At 39.3% G+C, this 24566-nt stretch overlaps 1 protein-coding gene across 4 annotated transcripts; it reads right to left on the bottom strand.

Annotated features, from left to right (window-relative positions):
* Window positions 1-3330: 3330 nt before the first annotated feature.
* Window positions 3331-24484, bottom strand: LOC121893792 (AP-2 complex subunit alpha-2). Of its 4 annotated transcripts, none has more exons than XM_042405857.1 (22): window positions 24244-24484; window positions 20345-20413; window positions 18533-18675; window positions 18206-18399; window positions 16578-16707; window positions 16353-16454; window positions 16137-16245; window positions 14480-14630; window positions 13966-14134; window positions 11830-11967; window positions 11564-11746; window positions 10627-10724; window positions 10212-10443; window positions 9759-9923; window positions 8635-8768; window positions 8416-8498; window positions 8203-8292; window positions 7898-8021; window positions 7692-7808; window positions 5959-6028; window positions 4585-4725; window positions 3331-4489 (listed from the first exon to the last, which is right to left on the bottom strand). In XM_042405857.1, exons 1-22 carry the CDS (start codon window positions 24308-24310, stop codon window positions 4412-4414), a joined length of 2787 nt encoding a protein of 928 aa, XP_042261791.1. In that variant the 5' UTR covers window positions 24311-24484; the 3' UTR covers window positions 3331-4411. The 4 variants fall into 4 exon arrangements, with proteins under 4 accessions (XP_042261791.1, XP_042261800.1, XP_042261817.1 ...); XM_042405866.1 differs by having other exon boundaries at window positions 4591-4725; XM_042405883.1 differs by lacking the exon at window positions 24244-24484 and adding an exon at window positions 23759-23777.
* Window positions 24485-24566: the final 82 nt, after the last annotated feature.

Raw genomic sequence — 24566 nt, 5'->3', positions numbered from 1 at the left:
ACATATGGACATAAAACAGTTTCATTTCTGTAAGTACAAGTGGTAGAACCTGTATTTTTGTCAGTTAACACTTTGCTTGGTGACATAAGCGCTTATGAAGCCTTGGTGAGAACTGAATAGTACTCCACAATAGGAAAGTAATTAAAAATACTAGTTTTTCCCCACACAAGTAAGAAAGCCAAAACATCTCAGTTTGCTCAAAACAGATTTGTTGCTTCAGTTTTAAACACTAAAATAGACTTCAAACTGTGAAGTTGTGACTAAAATGTCAGCTGCCACCACTCACTCTCTCTGTGGTGTAGCTTCTCTAAAACACACCTGGTGAAACTCTAGAAACGGAAACAGATTGGTAGGACTATCTTAGACTCAGCAGCCGAAAAAGCAAAAAAAAAAAACAGATCTGGAACAGTTTCACAGTTTCAAGCCAGCGAGCAGAAAGACTTATATTAGAGATACCAGCAGTCAACTGTAAACCAGTTTTGAAGTAGAATGAGGGGATTATGTGATGTGAGTTTATTGAGCATATTGTATGATCATAATGTATGATTATGCGTCTTTTTCTGTCACAAACCAAGCAATGTCTGGCAGATTTTTTTTATTCATAAAAACATTTTTTGGGATATGGATGTTTAAATGACATTACATTTACTTAGCAACAACATATCCAGCCTTTTATATTTTTTCTAATAATGCAGCATAACCCTGTGTCACAGAGGAGGGAGACGGAGCACTTGTCTTGTTAGAAGGCACAATAACAACAGCACTATGACAAAGTCTAAAGTTGAAGTTAGTGTTGAGTATAGTGGATATTGTACCATGGATGTAAACTGGGTCTTAATGTCAGTTTTGGCCAAAATATCTACAGTTTAGTTTAGCATAACATTGTATCTAGCATGGACACTGTTAAATCAGAATCCAATGAGCCCACAGGAATGAGTTTCAGTAGTTAGTCTTTGTAACTATCAAACAGTTATTTGTAGATTAAGTTAAAACTGAACCAATGAGTCTGATAGTTGGCTTAGCCTGGACTTGTTTCAAAGCCAATGAAAGCTTGTTTTTCTGTGGCCCCATTTAGATTCTGGTGCAAACTTGTGGTCCCACTGAGCATACTTGCCGTGTGTTTTCTGTAACATTAGTGCAACATAATGCCAAACTATACTGTAAGTGTACTGGATAAAAACAAGAACTAGGTTCCAAGAACCAGACCAAGAGATCTTACGGCCAACTGGGGACATCAGAAACAAGCTGTAAACACAACACTGACATATTATCATGAAGTTGATATGGTGAACTTTTAGCAGTTAACAATTGCTTACACACATAGAAAATAGAGCAATATTATCATTCATAGTCCTATCTCTGACCTAGTGACCTTTGAGCTCTGTTATGGTCGCCACCAACTCCTGAAGGAAATGTCTGGCTCTTTAGCTGCTAAATACTTCACTATGTTCACCAGCTAGTACCTTGGTGGCTTACAAGTTGAGGCGCTAACCATGAATTGCAATTCATCTGGTCCAAATCTGTTTAGGGGCTTTGTTTTATATCATTCCCCATCTTTCTACTGTTCGCTCTGTAATAAAGGTATAAAAATGTCCAAAAGATACTATATGAAATGCCAAAAAAAAGCTAGTTAGCTAGCAACAGGTATTGTACAGTATTTTTGCATGGCTGCATCTGGACACTGATGAGAGCAGTGAGACTCAATCAAAACAGTTCCAGGCGTAAAACCAAGACAACAAGCTGAAAGACACTAAAAAGCCCCGTAGCACTGAGGGAAACTATTAGATGGTAATGCTCTGTGGGTTCATCACTATGAGCAACACCTTCACATTACACCTTTGATCCTTCACTAAAATAAAATATTGATTAGAGTTTTAAACTAATCCCAGCTGGCACCTACAGTATCACCCTGTTTCAGTGTCTCCATGGTCCTGTATACAATACAGATTAGTAAGAAGATCAGTGCTTCCAAATCCTGCACCACACCTCCATCCCATTTGTGATCTTGACAATAAGCTGCTGAACAACAGAAGGGACTCAGTGACTCTGGGCTGGTTGCTCTTCTGTATCATTGCTGGGATTTCACATGCCTGATGACAGTAAATAGATAAACCTTAAGACACCCAAAAGTCTGAGTCCACTGCATTTAAATGATGTGAAACCTCATATCCAACAAGATATGAGCCCATATATAAGGAGAAATCGTTATGGGCATAGTGAAGGCCTATAACCATTTTTAAAAGATGGTATCAACTTAGTAAAATGAGACCTCAGAGTAAAGCTTCTCAGCTCCACTTTAAGATACTTGATGAGCTCATGAGTCGGCCAACCACTTTAACACCATTTACAGATGTATTCTTTTAGTATTCACTTACATTTGTTCTTATATTCTTATTTATTGCGATTACTATTGCTGAACAAAAGCTCTTAAGAAAAGTTTGTCACTTTGAGACATTTTCTTATTTGTTTTCTTGCTGAGAGTTAGATGAGAAGATCGATACCACTCTCATATCTGTCCATTTCATATGAATCTCCTGCCAGGAGTCGATTAGCTTAGCTTAGCAAAAAAACTGGAAAAAAATAGATTGATTCTGTCCAAAGATGAAGAAAAAAAAGCCTTCCAGCAGCTCTAAAGATCACGACTTAGGGAACACATTATATCTCATTTGTCTAATCCGTACAAAAAAATGGTTTTACAAAGTGTTATATGCAGAACTATCTCTTGGCGGGGTGCGGTGACTTCCTAGAGTGTTGTCATCACCACACTCAACAGAAAGTCACAACTTGTAGTTTGTACACTTCATTTTTTGTATTGATTAAACAAACAAGTTATAACGGGTCAATTAGTGAGCTTTAGACATTCTGGCAGTCAGGCATTTAAGCTGTTTTTTTTTTTTTTTTTTTAACCTTCGGACAGAAACTAGCTAGCCATTTCCCCATTCCCAGTCTTTCTGCTAAACTAACTGTCTCCTGGCTCCAGCCTCAAATTTTTAGAACATATATTAGATTGTTATTAATCTCCTTATCTAACTCTGAGCAAGGAAGTGAATAAACTTATTTCCCAAAATTTGGAACATATTTAACATAAAATATATAAAAATTATCTGTTTCCACCTTTAACGGGCCAGAACTTAAAGCTTTTGTCTTGGATTTCAACTTTTATAGAGTGGCTGATTTTGCCAAATTCCCAAATTGTTCAAAATCACAGATTATGTGTATGCATGGAGCATTTTAGGCTGCATTTTTTAAGACCTCTTAACCCACTTTTAGGAGTCTGGTTTAGTGTCTGTTGTGTGTGTTTTAAAAGACGAGGCCACATCAAATATGTCATCAAGGTATATGACAAAAGTACAATTTATAAAACAGAAAATACACCGAGCGGTATTGAAATATAGAAATATTACCAGTTTGGAAAGTGCTCTGTGAATAAATGCATTTAGGCAAAAGTAGTGAGACAGTGTTGTAGTGCTTAAGATTTTAAGAATATTACGCGTGTCTATTTAACAGTGTAGTAAAAGCTCAAAAGGCACAACTGTGTGGAAGGAGATCAGGGCCAGAGTTTTGTAGATATTATGAGGGGGAAAAAAAGCTGACACTGAATTCCATCACTATCAGAAATCGCTACCCATTTGCTACCTAGTGTACTAAAGTAAGATTTTGCCATTTTATTTGAATGTTTAAACTAAACGTGTAAAATTTCTGCAAAGCTTAAAAATTCCCACAATGGAACAGAAAAAATATAGCATTCAAAGTCTACCTTTAGCTAAAAAAAAAAACCCCACAATGCATAGCTTTGCCTTTGCTCCTGAGACGACAGATGTGTCAAATTTGTGAAGCAAGTAAGAATTCTGAGATTCAAGTCAAAATTCTCTTGTCTAAATCTATCTGATGTGATCTTTTTTTCTCTAACAAGTGCAAAATGGGCTAGAAGTTGAGGAAAGCTTCCCAGTGCTGTGCAACACTCGTTTGAAACACTACAAGAATAAAATGTCTCATAGAAACGCTATCAGAACAGTCGATTATTGAATTCATTGGTACGCTTGGTAATCTAATTAATGCTAAACACTCCTCAAAATGTTTCAATGAGAAGAAAGGCAGTACTCAAGCAGCAAAAAACACACAATTTCAAAACTTTGGAGCTGCAGAACACTACAGAGAAGCATTCAGAGCCTCCTGCACCACCCGCAACATGTCGGCTAAGGTGCTCACAGTGTGAGTACACACACATACAGTACAGGCAGGTTTAAAGCAGTGACATATTAGTAAAGCTGTGTGCCAAAAATACATTTCTTTTCATTTACATGTAGAGTAAGTCAAATAAAAAAAGAATTTACACTGTACAATACATCAATTCCAATCTAAGGTGAGACTAGGAGAGTAAATGTGTGGTAACGCTGGTGCTGTGTCGAGTCTAGAACTGATCAGAGAGGAGATCACACAGTCTCTGAGACACAGAGTCCCTGCTGGTCCGGAGGGTGAGACGGTACATCTGAACAAAAAAAAAACACACACACACACAGTTACACAATATATAGATATATTATGGTTCAACACAGAGTTGTGTGTGTGTGTGTGTGTGTTTACCTTTACCTCTGCTTGTTCATTGGGCTCCAGTCTGAGGAGGCAGCCCACCTGAGTGCTCTTAGTGTGGATGACTCCTGCTCCAACAAAGTTTGCAGGATTGGGATCCACCCCATCCAGCAGAGCTACACCAAAGCCTAAGATCTGCAGGAAAAAGAGGATATGATTATATGCACACAAGAAAGCAAAGTGATGTGGGGGAAAAAAATCCGGAAATTGTGAACCAATCATATGATTACCCCATCAACTTAATTTATAGTGATTCAATTCTTCAAGTTGCTGATTCAATTCAAGAGTGATCTCCAGAATTCTTGGATTCTGATGTTACAATCAAGGTGTAGTCAGTCCCTCCAGGAGTATTGAAATGTTGGGATCTCAAGAAATAAGGCATATTCAATGAGTCACTGCATAATTGGGCATGCAGTTTTGTCCAAAACGCACAATATTTCCACATAAATTATCAAATCAAGAACACTTGCAAATGTGACTAATTACAGCACAAGCTAACATCTAATAAAAGTCAAACCTCTAAGTTAACAGGTGAACTGGCACCTCAAGGATTTTCATTCCAAAGAAGTTGGCTTCTTAGGCAGCTCTTGTTCCCAGGCTGTTGCTCACATTCCACAAATTTATACCGTACCTCAGCAAACTCATCTCAGCATTTCTAAACTGAACCATCTGTAACACAACAAACACATCTAACTGTTTGATGCGAGCATGCTCCCTGGGAACACATGCACACTCACTACAGGGCCAAAAGGTTCATTAAAAATACTCTATATGTGGAGTAACTGGATCCTGAGTCATGATTGTTATACCAAATTCTATCTTGGCTGACAAAGTCTATATGCTACCAAGTATTACAGATAAGAGATGGACACAAACTGCTCATGTTTATGAATGTACAATCTGAAGTTTTATAAAAATATTATCTGTCTTACGCAAATAATTACAGTATATACACAGGACTATCTGTGCATTCCAAAACCCCCACTGAATTTAAAAAATACTGTTGTTTAGTGGAAAAATAACAACAAAAAAGGTCAAAAACTGTATTGCAATTTTTCTGAGAAGCTGCTATATATTTAAAAAAATGAGGCATCCTTTATGACTGAGACATAACTAAATAAAATACAAAGACAAAATGTGCCATAACATCACTGATTAAATAAGTGGAAAAGCAAAAGTGGAACAACAATAACCAAACTTGGCACTTCAAACAATCAATTCATTCAGGCACATTTCCTCTATGATTTTAAATATCGTATCATGTTTTAGTGGCTCACATGACAGCATGTCATGTCGATTTTCACACAACCAGCTGGTACATTTGTAAAGGTGTCTGAAGAAGGTTTCCTCAGAGGATAAATATTTTACCTTGGCCTTGGTAACATCAGTGTCCATCGAGTGTTTGGCTTTGAAGATTTTCTGAACCTCCTGCTGAGGACTGCAGGGTAGAGAGAGGAGAAGATTAGTTTTCTGACAATAACATTTGCAATGGAATCCTTTCTATGACAAGGCCTCTGCAATAAATACTGCCGATGTGAAGCTCAATCTGTTAAATGTATGTTGATACTTGCATTCATACAACACCTAAATTCCAAGAGAGGTCAAAAGGACTTTACAAAGCTTTGTTTTCACATAAACTATAGGTGAGGTTTGAAAGGATTTTATAGTCTCATCCAGTATCAAATCTAGGGCTGAAATGATTCCTTGAGAAACTCGATTACTAAAAATCATCTTCATTTAATCCATGTAACTATATACAGCACATTGTTTGTCGCACGGATGATTACTATCGCACAACGCACTTACACTGTAGACACATGACGTCAAGAAGACGTGATTTGATGGCGTGGATTGCAAAATGGAGGAAGAGAGAGAAAACAGCGAGGGGCGAAGAAAAGAGACAGGCCAGAGAAAACGACAGGAAGCTGAAACAAAACAAAAACTCTGTACAGTGTAAGTAAAACTGAACTAGCCTACCACAATAGCATGAGCGGACCCGACAGGTAACGTTAATGTTAGCATTAGCATTAGCATAGCATCCAATTACTCAATCGATGGAATTATCGGTAGAATACTCAATTACTATAATAATCGGTAGCCCTTACTGAATCCACTGAATGTGTATCTGAGATCCTGAAACCACAGGTGTAGCCTGCTTACTGCTGCACACCTGATTCTTCATGACCATTATGTGTAAAATCTGCGGAGTGTCCCTTTAACTTTCATTACAGTTTATATAATCTGCTGCAGACAATGTTTGTCATTTAAACTGGCACACTCAACACCAGCTAAAAATGAATGTTTTGGACAATGCTAATAACAAAACATATCAATAAGAGATTTGTTAAGCTCAGAGCTCAGTGAATCAGGATATTTTATCCACTTAGTTGGAATCAGATAAAAACAGAACAAGAAATGAAACAGAGCTGCAACTAATGATTATTTTCCTCACTGATTAATCTGTAGATTCATTTCTCTTTTAAATAGATTTGTCCATAAAATGTCAGAAATAGTAAAACACTCTTTACCCAAATCCCGAGTTGACATATTCAAACTGCTTGATTTTTTTTAAACATAAAACCAAAATAACCAAATTTTAGAAGTTGACACCAGTGTTGTTGTTTTTTTTTTTTTGGCATTTTTACTTTTATTTTTGTACAGCAGATATTTTGACTTGTCACAGCAGGAAAAGCTTCGTTAGTGTGTCCCAGTAGTCCCAGTAAGTCCTGACAGTGTGACAGTGAGTCAGCATGCACAATACCAGGAAACTGAACCTCATTCATTTTATTATCTACATATGTGCTTTTCCTACTGTCACAAGTCAAAATGTCTTTTGTAAAAAAGAAAACCATTACTACTGCAAATGTACAGTTTGTGTAATTTATGTAGTTAATGCAAAAACACATGTCAACACATTTGGGCTGGAGCACCAATGCTTGTAGAGGGAAATGTTGAGCTAAATGTTGACCTATCATAGCGGGCTGACTGAATGCCATTCATGCTCTTGACGTGAATGCACATCTCTATTTGACTGTGACAGTACACAGAAGCATGAGGGGAAGTTTTCTCCTGCTACACTGATCATGTAAAGTGAACCTTACGCGCCGAGCTGTTTCCAGCGCTGGAAGAAGTCTTGGGATGTCATCTCTGTGGGCTGAAAAAACTTGTTAAGCATCACAGGGAGCTTCACTGCAATGTTCTGAAGGGCTCCACCATATCTGTCCACACATATACAGAATCAGACATTAGCTTATATAATTAGCTCATCATGTCAACATTTTTTAAAAAGTCGCATTCAGGCACCAACCTGAACTGAATGTTGAGCACTGGCGCGTCGGTGAAATCGGACACACACTCGATGTTGAGGATCTGCTGTACCTGAGCGCCACCTTCTATTATGGGGTCTACTGTCTTAGCGTGGACGTTCAGCTGTGGAAGCCATGGTTAAGAATTCTTCTGATACCAAAATTACGCTAGTATTCATCTCAGCACACCTGCAGAGCTGAAGTACAAGTGTACTGAGGAGGAACTAGTTACTTGTGTTAAGTTAACTGCAGCACTTCCTGTGGGTTAAAACATGACTAATAATCTAACTAGCAGCAGAAAGGATATGAGTGTTGAGCGTGTCCTGACTGACCACCGCTGAGGAGAAGCTGAGGAACTGGGTAGATGTCTTGTTGCCAAAGAACACATACATACGACCTGGGGTATGACAGAAGATAAACACTTCCTTTAAATTCTTAAAAAATACCAGCAAAATTGATTAAATCTAATGAGATTTCCCAAAACAGAAAGATACACATTTGATATTGTAAATCTGCTCACCCAGGTTCTGCCTGTACTCAGACTTAAGTCCAATTTGCAAAAGCTGGTTCTCATAGAGAACGCCGTTGTTCTTGCAAACGAATCTGCACACACACACATAAAGAAGACTTTTGAGAACTTGCATTTTTCACTAATGGGGCAATTTAGTCCAAAGCAGCAAATGCTGCAAACTGTATTTCTCTGCTGATTTCATCAACCAAGCGCACAGTGTGAGCCCACCTGGAGAAATTTTCCTCAGACACATCCATGGAGGCAGGAGTTGAGTTGTCAGAAAAGACATCAATCAGCAGGCTGCCTCCTGCTGAGGGGGTGGAGTTCAGATTCAGCAGGTCTGTGAAGGGGTGGGTGGAACTCTGGGGGGAGAAAGTCAGCAAATATTATCTTTGACATACAGTAACTGCACACACAGCACACCAAAACCTCAACCTAAGTTTTTACATCAAACTGACATTAGCATTTTCCTCATTTGTTTAGTAAAGGAATATAAACTATAATAATACCACGGCTGTTGTGCATAGTTTTCAGTTTTTCACAATAGAATAAACTGTTTGGACAAATTTATGGAAACAGCATCTCAAGTATCTGCGTGGGTGTTTCCATCAGCAGCTGTTCCTGCTACGTTTGTATTCCACTCAAAAAGTGGAGATAGTGGAAGTGAATTAGCCTAGCTTGCTAATGTTAGCACTGATTCTATCTAGATGTGAATAAACATGTGTAACACATGGACATGAGTCAGTAGGAAACATTCTACGCAAAATACTTAAGCATACAATAACACAGAAATAGCTTAATGATGTGTGACATAGAGGCATTTCCCAGAAAAATCCAACTGCATGGTTAGTTAATACACTCACTGAGCACTTTATATATAACACTTTCTATATAATGAAGTGCTCAGTGAGTGTGTATAAGACAAGAGTAGTTTCCACTGCAGTGGTAATTAATCAAAGATGTAAATCAGTATACTATGTGTTGCTTCTAGCTACAGTATCAGTATACCATGGTCCCAGCAGAGAGCATGATGGGACTAGAGGAGGCAGGGCGGGGCCTGTTGGTTGGGAGAAGGTCTGTCATCAGTGAAGGAGAAGACTGAAGGAGAAAGAGAAGGAGCGGGACAGAAAGAGTAGAGGAAGGATAGAGGGGTGAAGACGGGGAAGGAGAAGAGAGGACAAGTGGAAGTGAAGATCAAGGAAAGGCTAAAAAACGATGGAAAATAAAGGCAAAGGCCAAAAGGCTGGAAACCAGTAATTATCGATACACAATAAAAAGAGTATAACTGTTATGATGCACATTTCTTCGCAAATGAAGTGTCACTGCAAGCTATTCCAGCACTGTGGAGTTACCTTGCTCGTGGCCTCGCTGCTCTCGCTGTGCTCCGTGCTGCCGTTGACGTTCCGCCGGGCGTCATCGATGTCCGGCAGGTGGCCTGGACCCTTCTTCCTCTTCAGCTTGGCCAGGATTGAAGACTCTCTCTCTGGGAACGGAGGCATCTCTTCTAAGACTGTGGCCTGGGGAGGGACAGAGAGAGTGAGGGAATACTGTACACAGACAGCTACTGCACCGCTGTACAATTAACAATTTTAGCAGTTTTTCCATAAATCGTTTGCTGACACACAGAATCAAATAGATTGTGATGCATTTCATCTCATGATCAATACAGTCACTAGATGACACTGTGGAAAGTCACTTTGTATTAATTTAAGACACTGCAAATGTATTCTATGACTCTACTGAGTGTGTGTGAGCCTGTTTGTATGTTTTCAGTATTTTGTCCACTCCCTGCAGAAATCACTAACCAATATATCTGTGCTGGCGATGCAGCTGAGCCTCAGGTACTCCACGGCTCTCTGCTGAAGCTCCACATCAGCGTTGCGGAGCTGGCTGTCTGAGCGCAGGACGTCCTGGATGGTGGCCTTCACTTCTGGAAACAAGTTAATGAACTTGATGTAGGCCGACAGCAGCAGCGCCCGCGTCGGCACGGAGCACAGGTGGAACTTGGAGTGGAGAAGGTTGAACTGGACCAGAGGGCTGAAGGAGAAGACGATATAAAACAGTGACAGTAAGGCTTCTTATCCTTCAGGTCAACTCTATGCTGATAATTCCACTGTATATTAAACCATACTCGCTAATAGACAACATTATATTCCTCTAACTTCTTCTACATGTTAAACACTGCACCGTGTTCGGGTTTTTTGTGGACACTGTTTGTACCTGGAGCGCGAGTCACCAGCAATCAGGTTACCAAATTCTCCCAGGATGTAACCTCCGACTTTAACAAGGTTCTCATGGCAGGCGGGAGCCTGTAGTGCCTGCAAGTGTTCACAAAGCATGAGAGCAGTGGGTTAGAAACAAAAAAGAAGAAATCACACAACACCATCTAAGTGAGAGTTTGAATAGAATGGGAGGTAACCACCTAGCCAGCATGTCCATGTGGACCCAACAGAGTCGAGTAACAAGGATACAATTCCTCTGGAGCCCATACTGTTTCCCACTGCATGGGCTCCTTGAGGATTTCTTGTGGGTAAAGTGTAATCAGCTCAAAGGGTCTCTTGATTGCCACTGATCAAACTTAATTCCTAACAGTCATAACTCTTTGGTTATTTCTCTACTACTTCTCTTTCTTTTTTTTAATCCAATGTTGTTTTTCTAACTCTTGGCAAGAGTCTGATTCAAATAAATATTTCTCTTAACATAAAGTGCTCACTTAGTGTAAAGCAGGCAAATATTTACATTTGTTATACAATTCAACAGCTGAATAACTCTGAAAATACTTGCATCACAGCTTTACTTTGATGGTTTCTGCTAATATTCTGTAATGAAGCGCTCACTGTGTGCTCCCAGTGTTTTAACAGAGCACAAAGGGGCCTTTGTGACAGCAGGAGCACCCGGAGCAAGCGAAGGACTAGAAATCACCTTATTTAGCCAATACCTATCATTTAAAAGTACCAGAAATGGGACAGTATGGATTGGAAAAATACATTTGTTTTTTTAAATTTGCACCTATGTAGTAGGTTTTGGCCAGATCATTAGCCCACATATTCTAAAAAAATATATACGATACATTTGCTTACAACACTGATGAGGTTGACACTGAGGGTGCGCACTGACGGTAAAGCTGATCTGTGATGGCACAAAGCTCCATACCCACCTCAAAAACAGTTTTGGCAGCGTAGCCTTGGACATCATCTCGGTTTATGACGATCTGGATGACACGATACCACACCTCCTCACTGACATAGTCCCCGGCGATGCGGATGAGGTTGAGGATGGTGTCCACGTACCAGGTGTAGTCGACAGCGTACTTCTCTGCCAGGATGGCCACCTTGAGCACCTGAGGAAGAGAGGCAACTGGCTGAGGGCGAGAGTGGAACACAGGGCAACTTTGTGGTGTACAGGCCTGAATGGGTGACCCACTATCTCCTCTCTGATGGAGTAATCAGCCGTCTCTAGGTAGCTCAGCATCTCTGCCACGATCTGCTTGGCGTTGCTGCGGTCACACATGGCATAGAGCAGATCCACAGCCCGCTGGCGCACGCTCACATCTCGCTCAGTCTGTGTAGAAAACACATATCAACACAAGATATGAAATGACACTTGCAACAGATCTTAGATTCCATACTATTGGATATCTGTGAAAAGAAGGTATATTTATGTCCTACGGAAATTTAACTGGACAATATTGTTCTTAAGGGTAAAGAACATTACTGAAAGTATTTTACAAACAAGAGATTGTGCAAGATATACATCCAGTATTGTCACAGACAACAAACATTGTAGATTATAAATATTTAGAAATTTACCAACAACTTTATGGGTAATGATTCATCATATGTGAAACTGTTTTCATGCATCCATAAAGATGGAAAATTTGGGCAGAATGTGGTAAATATGTAAAGGAAGCAAAGAGGAACTTTACACTATATGAAGTTTTTATATATTAAATTGAGATATTGTCATAAACTAATAAGACTCCACAGAATAAGACTGATGAAGAAACATTTGTGCTTCAATGTACAAGTGATAGAAGTCCTGGGTGGATGGTTTGGTTCAGTAATTAATGCAGCTCTTGATTGATTTTTATTAGAGGATGGATCTCAAATACCAAACATACCAAATGTGCCTTCTCAGTTATTATGATGGCGTGATAACAGCACAGGAAGTAGCTGAAGGCTAAACATTTGAAATATAAGGTGAGTCTAGTGGTAGAAAAAGCATTGTACGAGTCTGTGCTTAAAACATTAAAAGATTATTCTTCCTCCTACGACCCTTTTTTTCTGGACCTACATAGAAATTGAAAAAAATGCCTGTTTAGATTTTAATCATAGTTAATGTGAATGTGTCTCCTGAGAATGTGACAGGTTGTCTTTTCATTTTACTATTTTTTCCTACATGTCTTGTAATAATATTTACTCTTGTGTTCCTGGAATGATATAAAGAGCTCCACATTTCCTTAAAATCAATAAATATAAATTGGAGGACAGACAGTCTTCAAACACAAAATTAAATTTGCTGATGTGAAACATCTGGCATGTAAACATGAATATGATGTGCAGGTTTGGTTTGGCATAAAAATATTTTGCAGTTTCTGTTATCAAAATTGGATTAGTTTGAAACTTAGACTAATCTTCACATAGATAAATTACTGTTATCACAATAAGGCTGTTATGAAAAGTTTTATATATTGTATATTCTCTAATCTTATGATGTTTAATAATATGAAGTTCAGCTGTTCTGAGGAATATTCACATACAACACTAGGTGGCAGTAAAAAACTATATCAAACAACTGAGAGAGCATTTTTCTTAGAAAGCCTTTGTGGTTAACAGGACAGAACACAGCTAGAATCAGTTCCTATAACCACCCTGTGGGTTGGAGTCACTTTGCATTTTAGTGTGACACACTGCTGCCATGTATTTACGTTTAAATGAAAGACAAGATGTTATAACATGGACAAAGGAATTAGGTAAGATGGTTAATTTAAAGTCTTTACATAAAATATTTTGCAAATCCCTCTTAAAATCTAAAATATTTATTTATTAATTGGAAAATTTATTGATTATTTTATAACTTTATTACCATTTTTAAATGTAAATTCAATAACTCTCTCTAGAACTTGTGTATAAAAAATAAACTAACCTCAAAAGGTCCACTTACTAGTTTTTTGAAGCTCTCAATGACCATCCTTGTGCGGAGACAGGAGTTATGATTTCCGTTATAAAGTGGTTATGAAAACATGGGATACAGTGGAAAGTTCCAAAAAGATAGCAAGTGGACCTTTGAGTTGAGATTATTATGTTACACAAAGATTGTCCATGCTCACTCTAGAACTTGTTTATAACTGCAATTATTCATTCATTAATTGTAAATAACCATTGACCACATGAATAATTATTCCAGTTTCATATTTCAGACTCCTGATTACCACTGGTCTGATGGTCAAAACTAAAACAAAACATGGAAGACCAGAGAACTATCAGGTTCTGAAACAAGTCATCCAAACCGTACACATCATTTTCACATTAACCTGAAAACACTTATCAAAGGACTCACCTTAAGAGCGTTGATCACAGTTTCTATATGCGTCTTTACTGCCTCGTGAGAAAACTCAGAGCTGGCCAGTGTGCACATGCTCTCCAAAGCCAAATAACGCAGGTTGGTTTCCCTGTGCTGCAGAAACTGACCTAGCTGGTTGCAGGCTCGAACCAACAGGGTGGGCTCACTGAGAGACGAGATACAACAATTAGCGGGAGTGTTTACATGCAAACACACATTTCAAAATCCAAAAACCCCACAAGTGCTGCACAACACAAGAGTTTGAACTGATGACAGTTGGGTTTGTCCTGTGACCTTAATGTGAAGTTTTAAGATAAATCATATCCAAGTCAGAGCACATTCCTCTGTTGTTGGTGTTATTAATGCAGCGTTACAGTCTAGAGTCTGCTACAGTTGAACTGAATCTAATACAACTAATGGTGGAAATCACTATTTGCTAAAAGCCTATACAGTGACCTGCGGGTAAAATTCCTAAGAAATTTAACCCAAATTGACAGTGAATCTGACCGACCTGTCATGGTGGATGATGAGTGAGATGGCTTCAAACAGAACAGCATTCTTTGCGTTGGAGTGCTGGACCTTCTTGGACTTGGGCGGCTCCTGGGCTTTATTTAGGATGGTCTCCAGACATTCTGTCAGACGACTTCGCAGCGCTGCATCCTCTGCATCAACAAAGGCTAGGTTAGGTTCATTACTTGCATAAACTCAGTATAAGGTCTACATTATGAAATATGTTTTGATATTAACAGTGAATCAAATCAACCTCTGGGTTGTTAGTGCTTTCAGCCACTGTGGGCTTGTTGTTTCAGTTTGCAGTTTACTCTGTGCCCAGCTCAAAGTAGTGGAAAGCTGAAGTAAACAAGTACCTGATGAAGAGAGCTGAACATCTGCCAATCTAAAGAGGCTCAGATATTTTTGTCAGGAGTCAGCAGACCAAAGCAGCTCTAAAATGTGAATGAATTTTTGACTGGCTGGTTTTCTGCTGGATGTGTAAGTCATTTTTCCCGCCTCATTATTTTTAAGAATTTGATAAACTGACATAATTTCTACTTTCTGTCATCTCATAGCCAAAACTTGCATTATGCAACTTTATCCTATTTTTAAACAACCAAGTAATCAAAACCTGGCAGTTTTGTATTAAAGACTGTTGGAATAAACATCTCAGAAATGATGCGTGCAGCCATCATTGGGCAAATATGCTTGTTTTCTTCCTTTCTGAGAGATTGATACCATTCCCACGAATGTGTGTTTAGTACAGAGCTAATATTTGATGTGTTTAGCCTAGCTTAGCATGAAGACTAGAGGCAGGGGAACATACTTCTGTCCAAAGTTTTCAAAAAGCCTACCTACACCTCTAAAGCAGTCTTATTTACATAATGTGAAATAAGGCAGTGTGTGTTGCCCTTTGGAGGTGTGAGTAGGTGTGTTTTTTTCCCTTTTCTGACAGAGCCAGCTGGCTGTTTCTCCTTGACTCCAGTCTTTATTTTAAACTAGACTAAATAATTCCAGCACTGTACTTAATGATATAGATCTTCTCATCACACTAAGAGGGAAAGCAAATAACCTGAATATTACCTTAAAATTTAAGCTCTGCAAAAATGGCGTTACTCTGTATTGGAAGATTTGTGTGAAAGAATGTTATTAACTGTCAAGCAAGAAGTTCCACAAGAGCTGGCCGCCGGCTAGACAGCTGACTACTATACTGGGATTTGCAAGCATCTAATGTTTCAAGCAGGAGGATGATGCTAGAGGGAAGGCAATGGGATTCCCTAAATCAATAGTTTTATCCTATACCCACAGCTAATTTGATAAAAATATGGCCATTAGTTACCTTGTGGACAAAGCTGATAATCTGACCTGGCAGTAAAGAAGAGGGCAAACACCAGTAATGTCAAAAACTGGAATCATCAAATCAAGATTGATATGGGAACCATGAATATCCATATCAGTTTCCTTTTCAATCTGGATAGTAGTTGGCCAGATATCCAAATTGTTGGAAAAACATTGAACATCCCTTGCAAAGTTAAGAAGAATCTACAGTAGATGTAAACAACTGTAAATGCAAGAATCTCTAACGACTGCTGCTCAAAGTTCCAGGTGACAGGACTTTATCTTTCCACCTGACCTAATTTTCTCTTCCATAAACACAGGCCTGTTCTGTACCATACCAGGTGGAGGGTAGCACTGTAGCAGACGCAGTAATTTAACAGACAGCCAGGGTGCAGCAACAAAGTAGTATGTATAGTCCTGGAGGTCGATGGATGCTGAAGTCACAATCTGGACAAGCAAGGACAAGATATCACATCAATAGATGTCAGAAACACATTTTACCTTTAACATCAGTGAGATGAAGACACTGTGTAAAGCTACAGATTGACACCCACCCTGCTCAGCCTGGCTATAGCCAGTGAGATGGATGTCTTGAAGTCATCAGGACTCTTCTGAGCCAGAGTAGTGATAAGGCTGGTGGCTGCTGTTACCACTCCCTAAAAACAGACAGAAAAAATACAGACCCACTGACATAACATTTCATCATCCAGGGAAAATATTTTTCAGGTACACAGAAGTTACAGAGTGTGACTGGGTCTTAGGATAGTAGTGAGGCTTACCAGGTGCTGATCATTGAGCAGATGGACCACTCGGGCTGTCCATTCACCCATGGGTACCAGGTCAGGAGACGTCCTGTTGAGTCGTAGCAGACATAGTGCTGCACTCTGCTTCACACTGTCCATGGTGTCCCTGCTCCAGGCAAGCACAACACAACTTCACTCATCATAATCCAACACATTACATACAATATACTTTTCAAATGGTCACTTTCACAACTTCACACTTCAAACCTGCAGTATGGAACTTTTACATATAAATGAACGTCTGTTACATTCAAGCCCTTGCCAAATGAGTTCACGCAATGCTGATTAAGTCTATCACCGCCAGATAAATCTCTCTGTATTTCACAGTATACCAGAGTTTATTCTGCTGTCTGGTTTGACATTCCCTTACTGGCCAGATGAATGCATACTGCACATGCTCTATGGGCAGAGCATACACACAAGAGAGTTCCGCCAGGTGAGCGGCTAACTTCCAGTTAGCTCTCTGCTAAATTGAATGGGGATAAAATAATTTAATTGTGCAGCTCTTCTAGACCTTCCAAATGATATCGGACCGAATGGATCAAATTCTGATAGTGAAACAAGTCATTTCGTGGGGGCTGATTGACACTTAAAACTTAAACAATTTATCCACCGTTTTACAAAAGTAGCGACAGAGTAGGCTAGAGCGGAGCCTATGACGTAGTCACGTGTCCATAGGGTTTTTGTAACTACTCTCACTGCCAGAAGGAGGAGACAAAAGTCCCGCACTCCGGCCTCAAAAGTTTGAATCCTTAAGACTTCAGTCCTGATTGATTTAGTGACACCTATAGTTACTGGTGGTAATAGCTACTTTGTCAGAAATGCAACAGAATAAGAGCAACAGGTGTATCTGATTACAGCGCAGCCAAACAAACTGGGCTGAAAGGATTCACTGTGTTACATTGCTTTAATAGGAATAAGTATAATTTCTATCATGCCATGAGTAACTACCATCTGATCTCATGCTCTATGCACAGTTCAGTGGTTTTCCACACAACATAATGGCACACTTATAAGGAACTGTTTGCATTGATGGCGAGTTGGAGGTGTACACAAACTGAGCTTGACACCTGCAGCTTAGCATCCAACATCTCATTTCAGCTGTTTTTTCTTGTTCCATTTATCTCTTGCAAAAATTAAAGAGTACCTGCACCCAATTTAATAATCTGGCCCGCCCTGCTAACCTATAACTATATACAGGCTGTAACTATAAAAGTGCATGAGACCGCAACAGATCTATTTACAAGAAACTTCTACCTGTTGACTCACAGAGGCCTGTGCAGCTATGTTTTCCCTCGTTCCAAACCCTAGTGTAGAGTTTATCAGAGTCCACTGAGAGGCCACTGAAGAAAAGTGCTGAAAATGTGTTATTCTGTTGATGCAACAACTTCCTGCGGTTGCTTAACAACAAAAGCAGCAGCAGTAGGAAATGTTGGGTTTGCATTAGCCATATCTTACTGTAATACAGCTCTGATACAATGTTGGGAGAGTCAACAGTTAACAGAGAGGCCTCTATCAACAGTAACAGGAAAATAAATGCACCACCGACAATGAAAACTACCGTATAGAAAGGCACTATGAGCAGAGTGTATTTGTGCACACACCCTGCCACCAAGATGCGGGGAATATCTGAAGCGAAAGCCTCAGCCATTTCTCTGCTGCCCACGTTGGCAATGCAGTGCAGTGCCAGGTTCATGAAGGTCGGGTTGCGGCTGCTCAGGTCATTCTTAATGCCGTTGTTGATTAGACGGATCAGGTCGCTGTTGGAGTTCACCAGCACTGAGATGAAGAGGTAACCCTGAAAGGGAACACGGTAAAATGTTGATTGAAATGATTGTACAGTTGCTCAAGAGACCATGTTATATTATTGAAATACAATGATTTCTTAATTTTCATAAATGTGTGAGGACTGTGTGTTTCTGTCTACTTACAATTTGTTTCTCTGTGTATTTGTTGGAGCTGAGGAGGTTGACAGCCTCCATGTGTCCAAAGTCGATATCATGGCCCAAAAGAAAGATGAAGAGCAGCTTGCAGACATACTTTTTCTTACTGTAGCCGTCTAGAGCCTTGTCTCCTATCCACACACGAGCACATACGCACACACGTCCACACCCACACACCACAAAGATGGATTTGAATGTCTGAATGAAGTCACAAATGCAGGGTTTTCAATGATCTGACATTGTGAGCACAGTATCAAAGAGGAATCCACATTAATTTCCCATTTTGATTAAACTAAGCAGAACTCAAGTCAAGGAAAGGAAACAAAGACAAAAGTCTCCTTATTTTGTTGTTCCAGAACACTGCGTGGTGATATTTTAAAACAGCTGTAAAATATGCCACTAATTAAAGAACTTCCCAATAATCCTAATATATCATAAGTTCCATTCAAGGTAAGAAAAAAGTTAATTATTTGTCTTAGGAATGCCCTGTATGTGGGGATCTTTGTAGCTGTTAGCCTATGTTAGCAAGGTAGAAGAATTTGAGGCAAGCTTAGTGGTTTCTAGTGATCACAACAAACTCTGCAAGCTACATGGTCAGGTTTAGGTAATAGATTGGAAACACTTTCAGTTCTGTTAACTTTAAATGGGGAACTAGAGAAGCTTCAGGGGCTGGGGTAAACAAGGCAAGTGAAGAAGACACGTTCCAGGGAAACAAAAACTCCTTTCTACTGTAGTTATAATGATGTTTATTGAGATCAAGGTTTGATTTGTGTGTGACTTTAAACAAGTGGTGTAACTTTTTTTGTAGGAAACTGGTGATAGCAAGCATGCAAATTCCTACAAGGACTTTCCCGGGGTCATGTTCAAGTCAACCTTTTATTTTCTTAGTTTAGTCCAGGATGCGTTTGTCATCAGAGGCTTGTGATGAACAAGGACTGTGTTTCCGTATACACACTTTGCTGTTTAATTTGTCAAAGCTTTGAGCAGTCAATATCTGCCCATTTTCAGAGGCAGACGTCCCAACACCATGGCACATAAATCTCCACATTATCAGGCTGGTGAGTTGAAAAGAAAAAGTTTTAAGTATGTTGGGTAGTTTCCAGTGTCAGCTACTGACAATATAAACGAGTGGTCGTGTGATTTTGTAGTTACAACCCCTCACACGCTTTAGGTTTCTGATCTCAAGGACCACTACCCGATAGAGGGCATCATGAAAAGAAGGGTATGATTACAAGAAGGAAATAGAACAGGGTTGTAATCTCTCCATGGAGTTGGATGGGACTGCCTGTGATAGTCTCAGATTAAAATGTACAATGGAAAGGACAAACACACCGGAGAGACAATCACAGTAAAATAAACACAGTCGAACTGTGGGCCTGAAAGCCTTGGAAACCAGCGGGGGCAGGAGAGTAGATACTAGAGGAAATAAAGGGAGGGCAGAATGCTGGGTGCTATGGGCAGAGAAGGCAGCGTCATTCTGGAGCAAACTAATTTTAGGCGGTGTGGAACAGGTGGCAGGAGAAACAACACCAGCGGCACATTAAGAACGACACATTGACAGTGAGGAGTGTGAACTTTTAACGGTGCAGACACAGCAGCAGTCATTAAGAAAGTCACAGGGGCAAAGTCAGCAGCGACAGGAAAACATGTACCATAGAAGACAAAGGCTGTAAAGGTTTTCATGATTCCAGGTGATCGGGATCAGCCTTCGGACTGAATGATAATCTGTAGAATCCTGGCCCTCCACATGCTTCACTGTTACTGAATGTTAGCATGGATTTGTCAGAATTGTTAACCTACCTTTAAATTTGGAACGGATATTGGCCAGCTCTTTGTTTATCCTCTTAATCTCTGCTTCTTTACTTTTACCTGTGAAAAAAAAAATCAAGATATTTTGCATGTTATATGTTGGGTTAATTGAGGACAGTGGAGCTCCATGTACAGACATATTAGCTATATCACACACACTGAAATACTGAAACTATTAAACTACCTCTCATTTACAAAGAAGTATTGCATTCACCCCCCAAAGAATATGGAGACTTGTTCCTGTAATTATAGCTTCTGAATCTCATAACGACTTAGCAACATCTGTGTGTTGTAATTATGAGATCAGTATCTCATAACTATGAGATCTTTACCTCATAATTAAAAAAAAAAAAAAAAAGCTCTCTCACAAATAACTATCAAATCTGCATGACAATATTATCTCCTAACTACAAGAAAAGAATGTAGCCACAGGAACTGAGGTTATGGGTTGTTGTGGCAGTAGGGTCAATTTGGAAAGGGCACACTGATGTTTAGAGAAATGTTAACAGGAAACAGATTGGTTTGAGCAAATCCAAAGAAGGATATCTGTCCTCCAGTTTGTCCTCCTCCTATCAGAGAGAGCGTACACGCTACAACCTCTTCAGCACAGACACTACATCAGCATTAAATGATAGCCACAACACTTGTGGTAGCTATATAGCCTCTTCATTAGGACTGCATTTGGGTCCAAGTGTACTTGCTGACAGTTGCTAACAGCATACACTGTAACAAGAAGTCGTTTTAAAACAGTGAAATGACCTGCAGGAGCTGAGACTGGTGGACTGAGAAAAACAACAAGTAGATGAGTGTGAGCTGGTTGTGTGGTTGGGACTGGACATTCCCAACAAATTACAATGCCTGAGCAATGTTGGCATACAAAATGTTGTTCACATTAGTCGGTGACATCAGTATCTTAAAAAGCCTCAAAGCAAGGAAGCAAATTTAAGCAGATTGTGTAATCTCTATCTTCTCTAGTCTCTCAAGTGGTGATGACTATTCACACTGTCCTTAAATCACTTTCTCTAAATTATCAGGTAAAGATATCATAATTACAACATGTTAGTTTTCATAACTATGAGATGAAGATCTTATGATTACAAGGTCATCATGTCTGTGATATAATTTTGCCATAATTACAAGAATGTAAATCATAATTATGAGATGTGAAAGTCAACTTATAATAATCTCCTCTCTAATGTTTTTACTTCAGTGAATGCAATGTGCCTCTCAGTCAATCACTTTCAAACTGTCAGCAGAATTCCTAAAGGACGGTTTCACACTTCTTTAAGTCCGTCTTAAAACAAGTCAGGTGCCCAAATGAACATTAAAAGGTTTTTCTTGCTGTAATTAGAGCTGCAACAATTAGTCAATTAAACAATTAGTTGTCAACTATCAAATTAATCACCAACTATTTTGATAATCAATTCATCATTTTGAAAATAAATGTCCAAATTCTCTGATTTCAGCTTCTCAAATGTGAGTATTTTCTTGCCTCTTTAGTCCTCTATGACAGTAAAGTGAATATCTTTGGGTTGTGGACAAAACTAGACATTTGAGGACGTTATCTTGGGCTTTGGGGAAAACTGATCAACATTTTTCATCATTTTCTGACATTTTATGGACCAAACAACTAATCAATTAATTGAGAAAATGGTTGACAGATTAGACAGATGCTGTAATCATTCCTCATGTTCATACTGACCATTAGAAGATCCCTTCATAATGCACTTACAATGTAAGTGATGGAGGACAAAATCCACAGTCCTCCTTCTGTGCAAAAATGTATTTAAGTTTTGAGGTATTTAAGCTACTATGAAGCTTCAGTAGTCCAAATTACTCAAATCAAGTAGATATCTTTCAACGTTACAGTCTATTTAGTGCCAAAGTCCCTCTTTTTGTTACTATACTTCCACTGCTCAACAGGGAAACACTGTCTGAGGAAACACAAAGAGGGAATTTGATACTAAAAAGACTGTAAATGTGGCAGATATCCACTTGATGTGACTAACTCAGACTGCTGAATGCATTTTTACACTAAATGACTGTGTGGACACACTGTGGACTTTGGCCCCCATCACTTACATTGAAAGCACATTTGAAGGGGATCTTTTGATGGCCAGTATGAATGGGAGGACTGATTACAGCGAGGAAAACCTCTTTCACTGTTCATATAGACACCTGACTATTGGTTTAGGACACACTTGATAAATTGTGAACCTGCCCTTTAAGCGCAATTCTGACATGCTTATTGAACTCTCGCCCATGCCTAGTTCTAGATCCTTTATTAAATTGTATTTACATATAAATACACTGTAAAAAAGGGGCAGAGGGAAAAGCAGAAGGGAAAGTGGAAATGTTAGGCAAATGTTTGGCAACAGTTCTGCCTTATAGAAATACATTTGTGTTCAAAGTCAATAAGACGACTGTGATTCTGGGTTAAGGGAAAAGTTAAGGGGGAAGTTAAGGGAAAGATAAATAATGATATTTAGCATTTTTTCACCACTTACACTTCTGAAAAAGTTTTAGACATCTTAGCAAAAGCCTGTTTAAACCCACTTCCAAATTTGTGAACCCTTTATTCTATTTGTAGAAACTGAAAAAAGGGCGATTTCACTGATATTTCTCCATTCAGAACACATTAAACCAGTTCCGGTTCAAAAACCATTTTGAATTGTCAGATCTGAACAAGGCTATATCATAATTAGAGTTGATAAGTCTTAGTATAGTGTTTTTTGATCTGGAACTGGTCTAGAGTGCTCTGAATAGAGAAAAAACAGTTTTCACAAATAGAATAAAGAAAAATCTGTGTTTTAATGACTCTCTGGAGTCTTCTTGGCAATCTAGTCCAGATTTGACAAGTCCAAATAAAATGGTTTTTGATTTAAACCGAGTCAAATGTTATCTGGATCTGGGGGGGAGCAGTGAAATCGCCCTTTTTCAGTTTTCACAAGCAAAATAAAGGTTTGACAAATTAGGAGGAAGGTTAAAGAAGCGTTAAGGCTTTTTGCTACGATTTCTAACACTTTTTCAGAAGTACAAATGGTGAAAAAACGGAGAACCAGCCGCTAAATATCACTGTTTCCCTCAACTTTTCCTTTAAACCCCGATTCTAAAGCTAACTTCAGCGTCGTGTGAATAAGTGGTATTTGTGTATGTGTGTGGTCATAATGGTGCCTGTAATTATGTACAAATCTTCTTACACTAACAATTGGGCAGTTGCCTAAAACTGACAGCCAGTTCTTGTAAAGCTCTGTAGTTGGACGCTTGAAACCGATGGGGAAATGTAAGCTTTAGCTGGACGTTTAAACCCACTTTAAGCTGGACATGCTGGCAAAATCTATATTTAAAATAGACTCGAGCTGTTCATTACGTTAGCTGTGCACGTCCATTTGATGTTGGCGTTACCTGAAACAGCCTTCACCAAGTCTAACGTACTGCAATTGCCAGTCGCAGCGTTGCCCAAATATTTGGTAATACAGTCAGTGAGTCATCCAGACCGAGCTGGAAAGTGAGAATTTGTTGATTTCTGACAGAAAAACTTCACGAAAGCTATAAAATGAAAAACCCTGAAACTCTACACTGTAATAAAAATGCCAATTTGGCGTTATCTCATCTCCAGTTAGCGGTGCGGTCCACGCCCTTCGACATGACGTTAGCTACTGGAAGCTAGCAGCTAACGTTAATTAGCTAGCCAGCTGAGTGGTTGTCAAAATCCACTTTCATACGGTGAAGTTACCAAAACTGCGGGTGGAAAGGGCAAGAGACACACTCTTCTTCTTGACTGAACCTATTCCCGAAAACACCCGTCAGACCTCTAATGTTGGCCAACGTTACAATAACTTGTTATAGGCTAACCAAGAGCTGTGTATGAATGTGATAAACAAACTTACAGTTCCTGATGTCAGAGATGAACACGGCCAGGCCACGCATCCCATCCCCTTTAGAGACCGCAGGCATTTTGTCCGCTCCCTGTTAATGTCAGGTTTTCTCTGGTGTGTAACGATAAGTCTCACAGTATGGAATAACTTTGTTTCAAAGTTGTTTTGCTAACCAGCAGTCAGCAAGCGACTGAGACAGGAACCAGACAACTGCGGCTGCGTTCAATACATGTCGAGCAACACCTAACAGCAGGGCTGTGTATGGAGTCATCGGAGTGCCATAAAAAAAGAATAAATCTGTGAAAGAATAAGCAAATACATGTAGAAATATAAAG

Source organism: Thunnus maccoyii, chromosome 1 (genome assembly GCF_910596095.1).
Source record: "Thunnus maccoyii chromosome 1, fThuMac1.1, whole genome shotgun sequence".
Classification (NCBI taxonomy): Eukaryota; Metazoa; Chordata; class Actinopteri; order Scombriformes; family Scombridae; genus Thunnus; species Thunnus maccoyii.
The sequence above is the reverse complement of the archived record's forward strand: the minus strand, read 5'-3'. Positions and strand labels throughout refer to the sequence as shown.

Coding starts and splice junctions, on each gene's coding strand:
- LOC121893792 (XM_042405857.1), bottom strand. CDS start 24,310: ATGCCTGCGGTCTCTAAAGGGGATGGGATGCGTGGCCTGGCCGTGTTC. Junction 16,455..16,577: donor TGCTCAATGATCAGCACCTG/GTAAGCCTCACT, acceptor GTCTGTTTTTAG/GGAGTGGTAACAGCAGCCAC. Junction 8,022..8,202: donor TCAGGACACGCTCAACACTC/ATATCCTTTCTG, acceptor CATGGCTTCCAC/AGCTGAACGTCCACGCTAAG.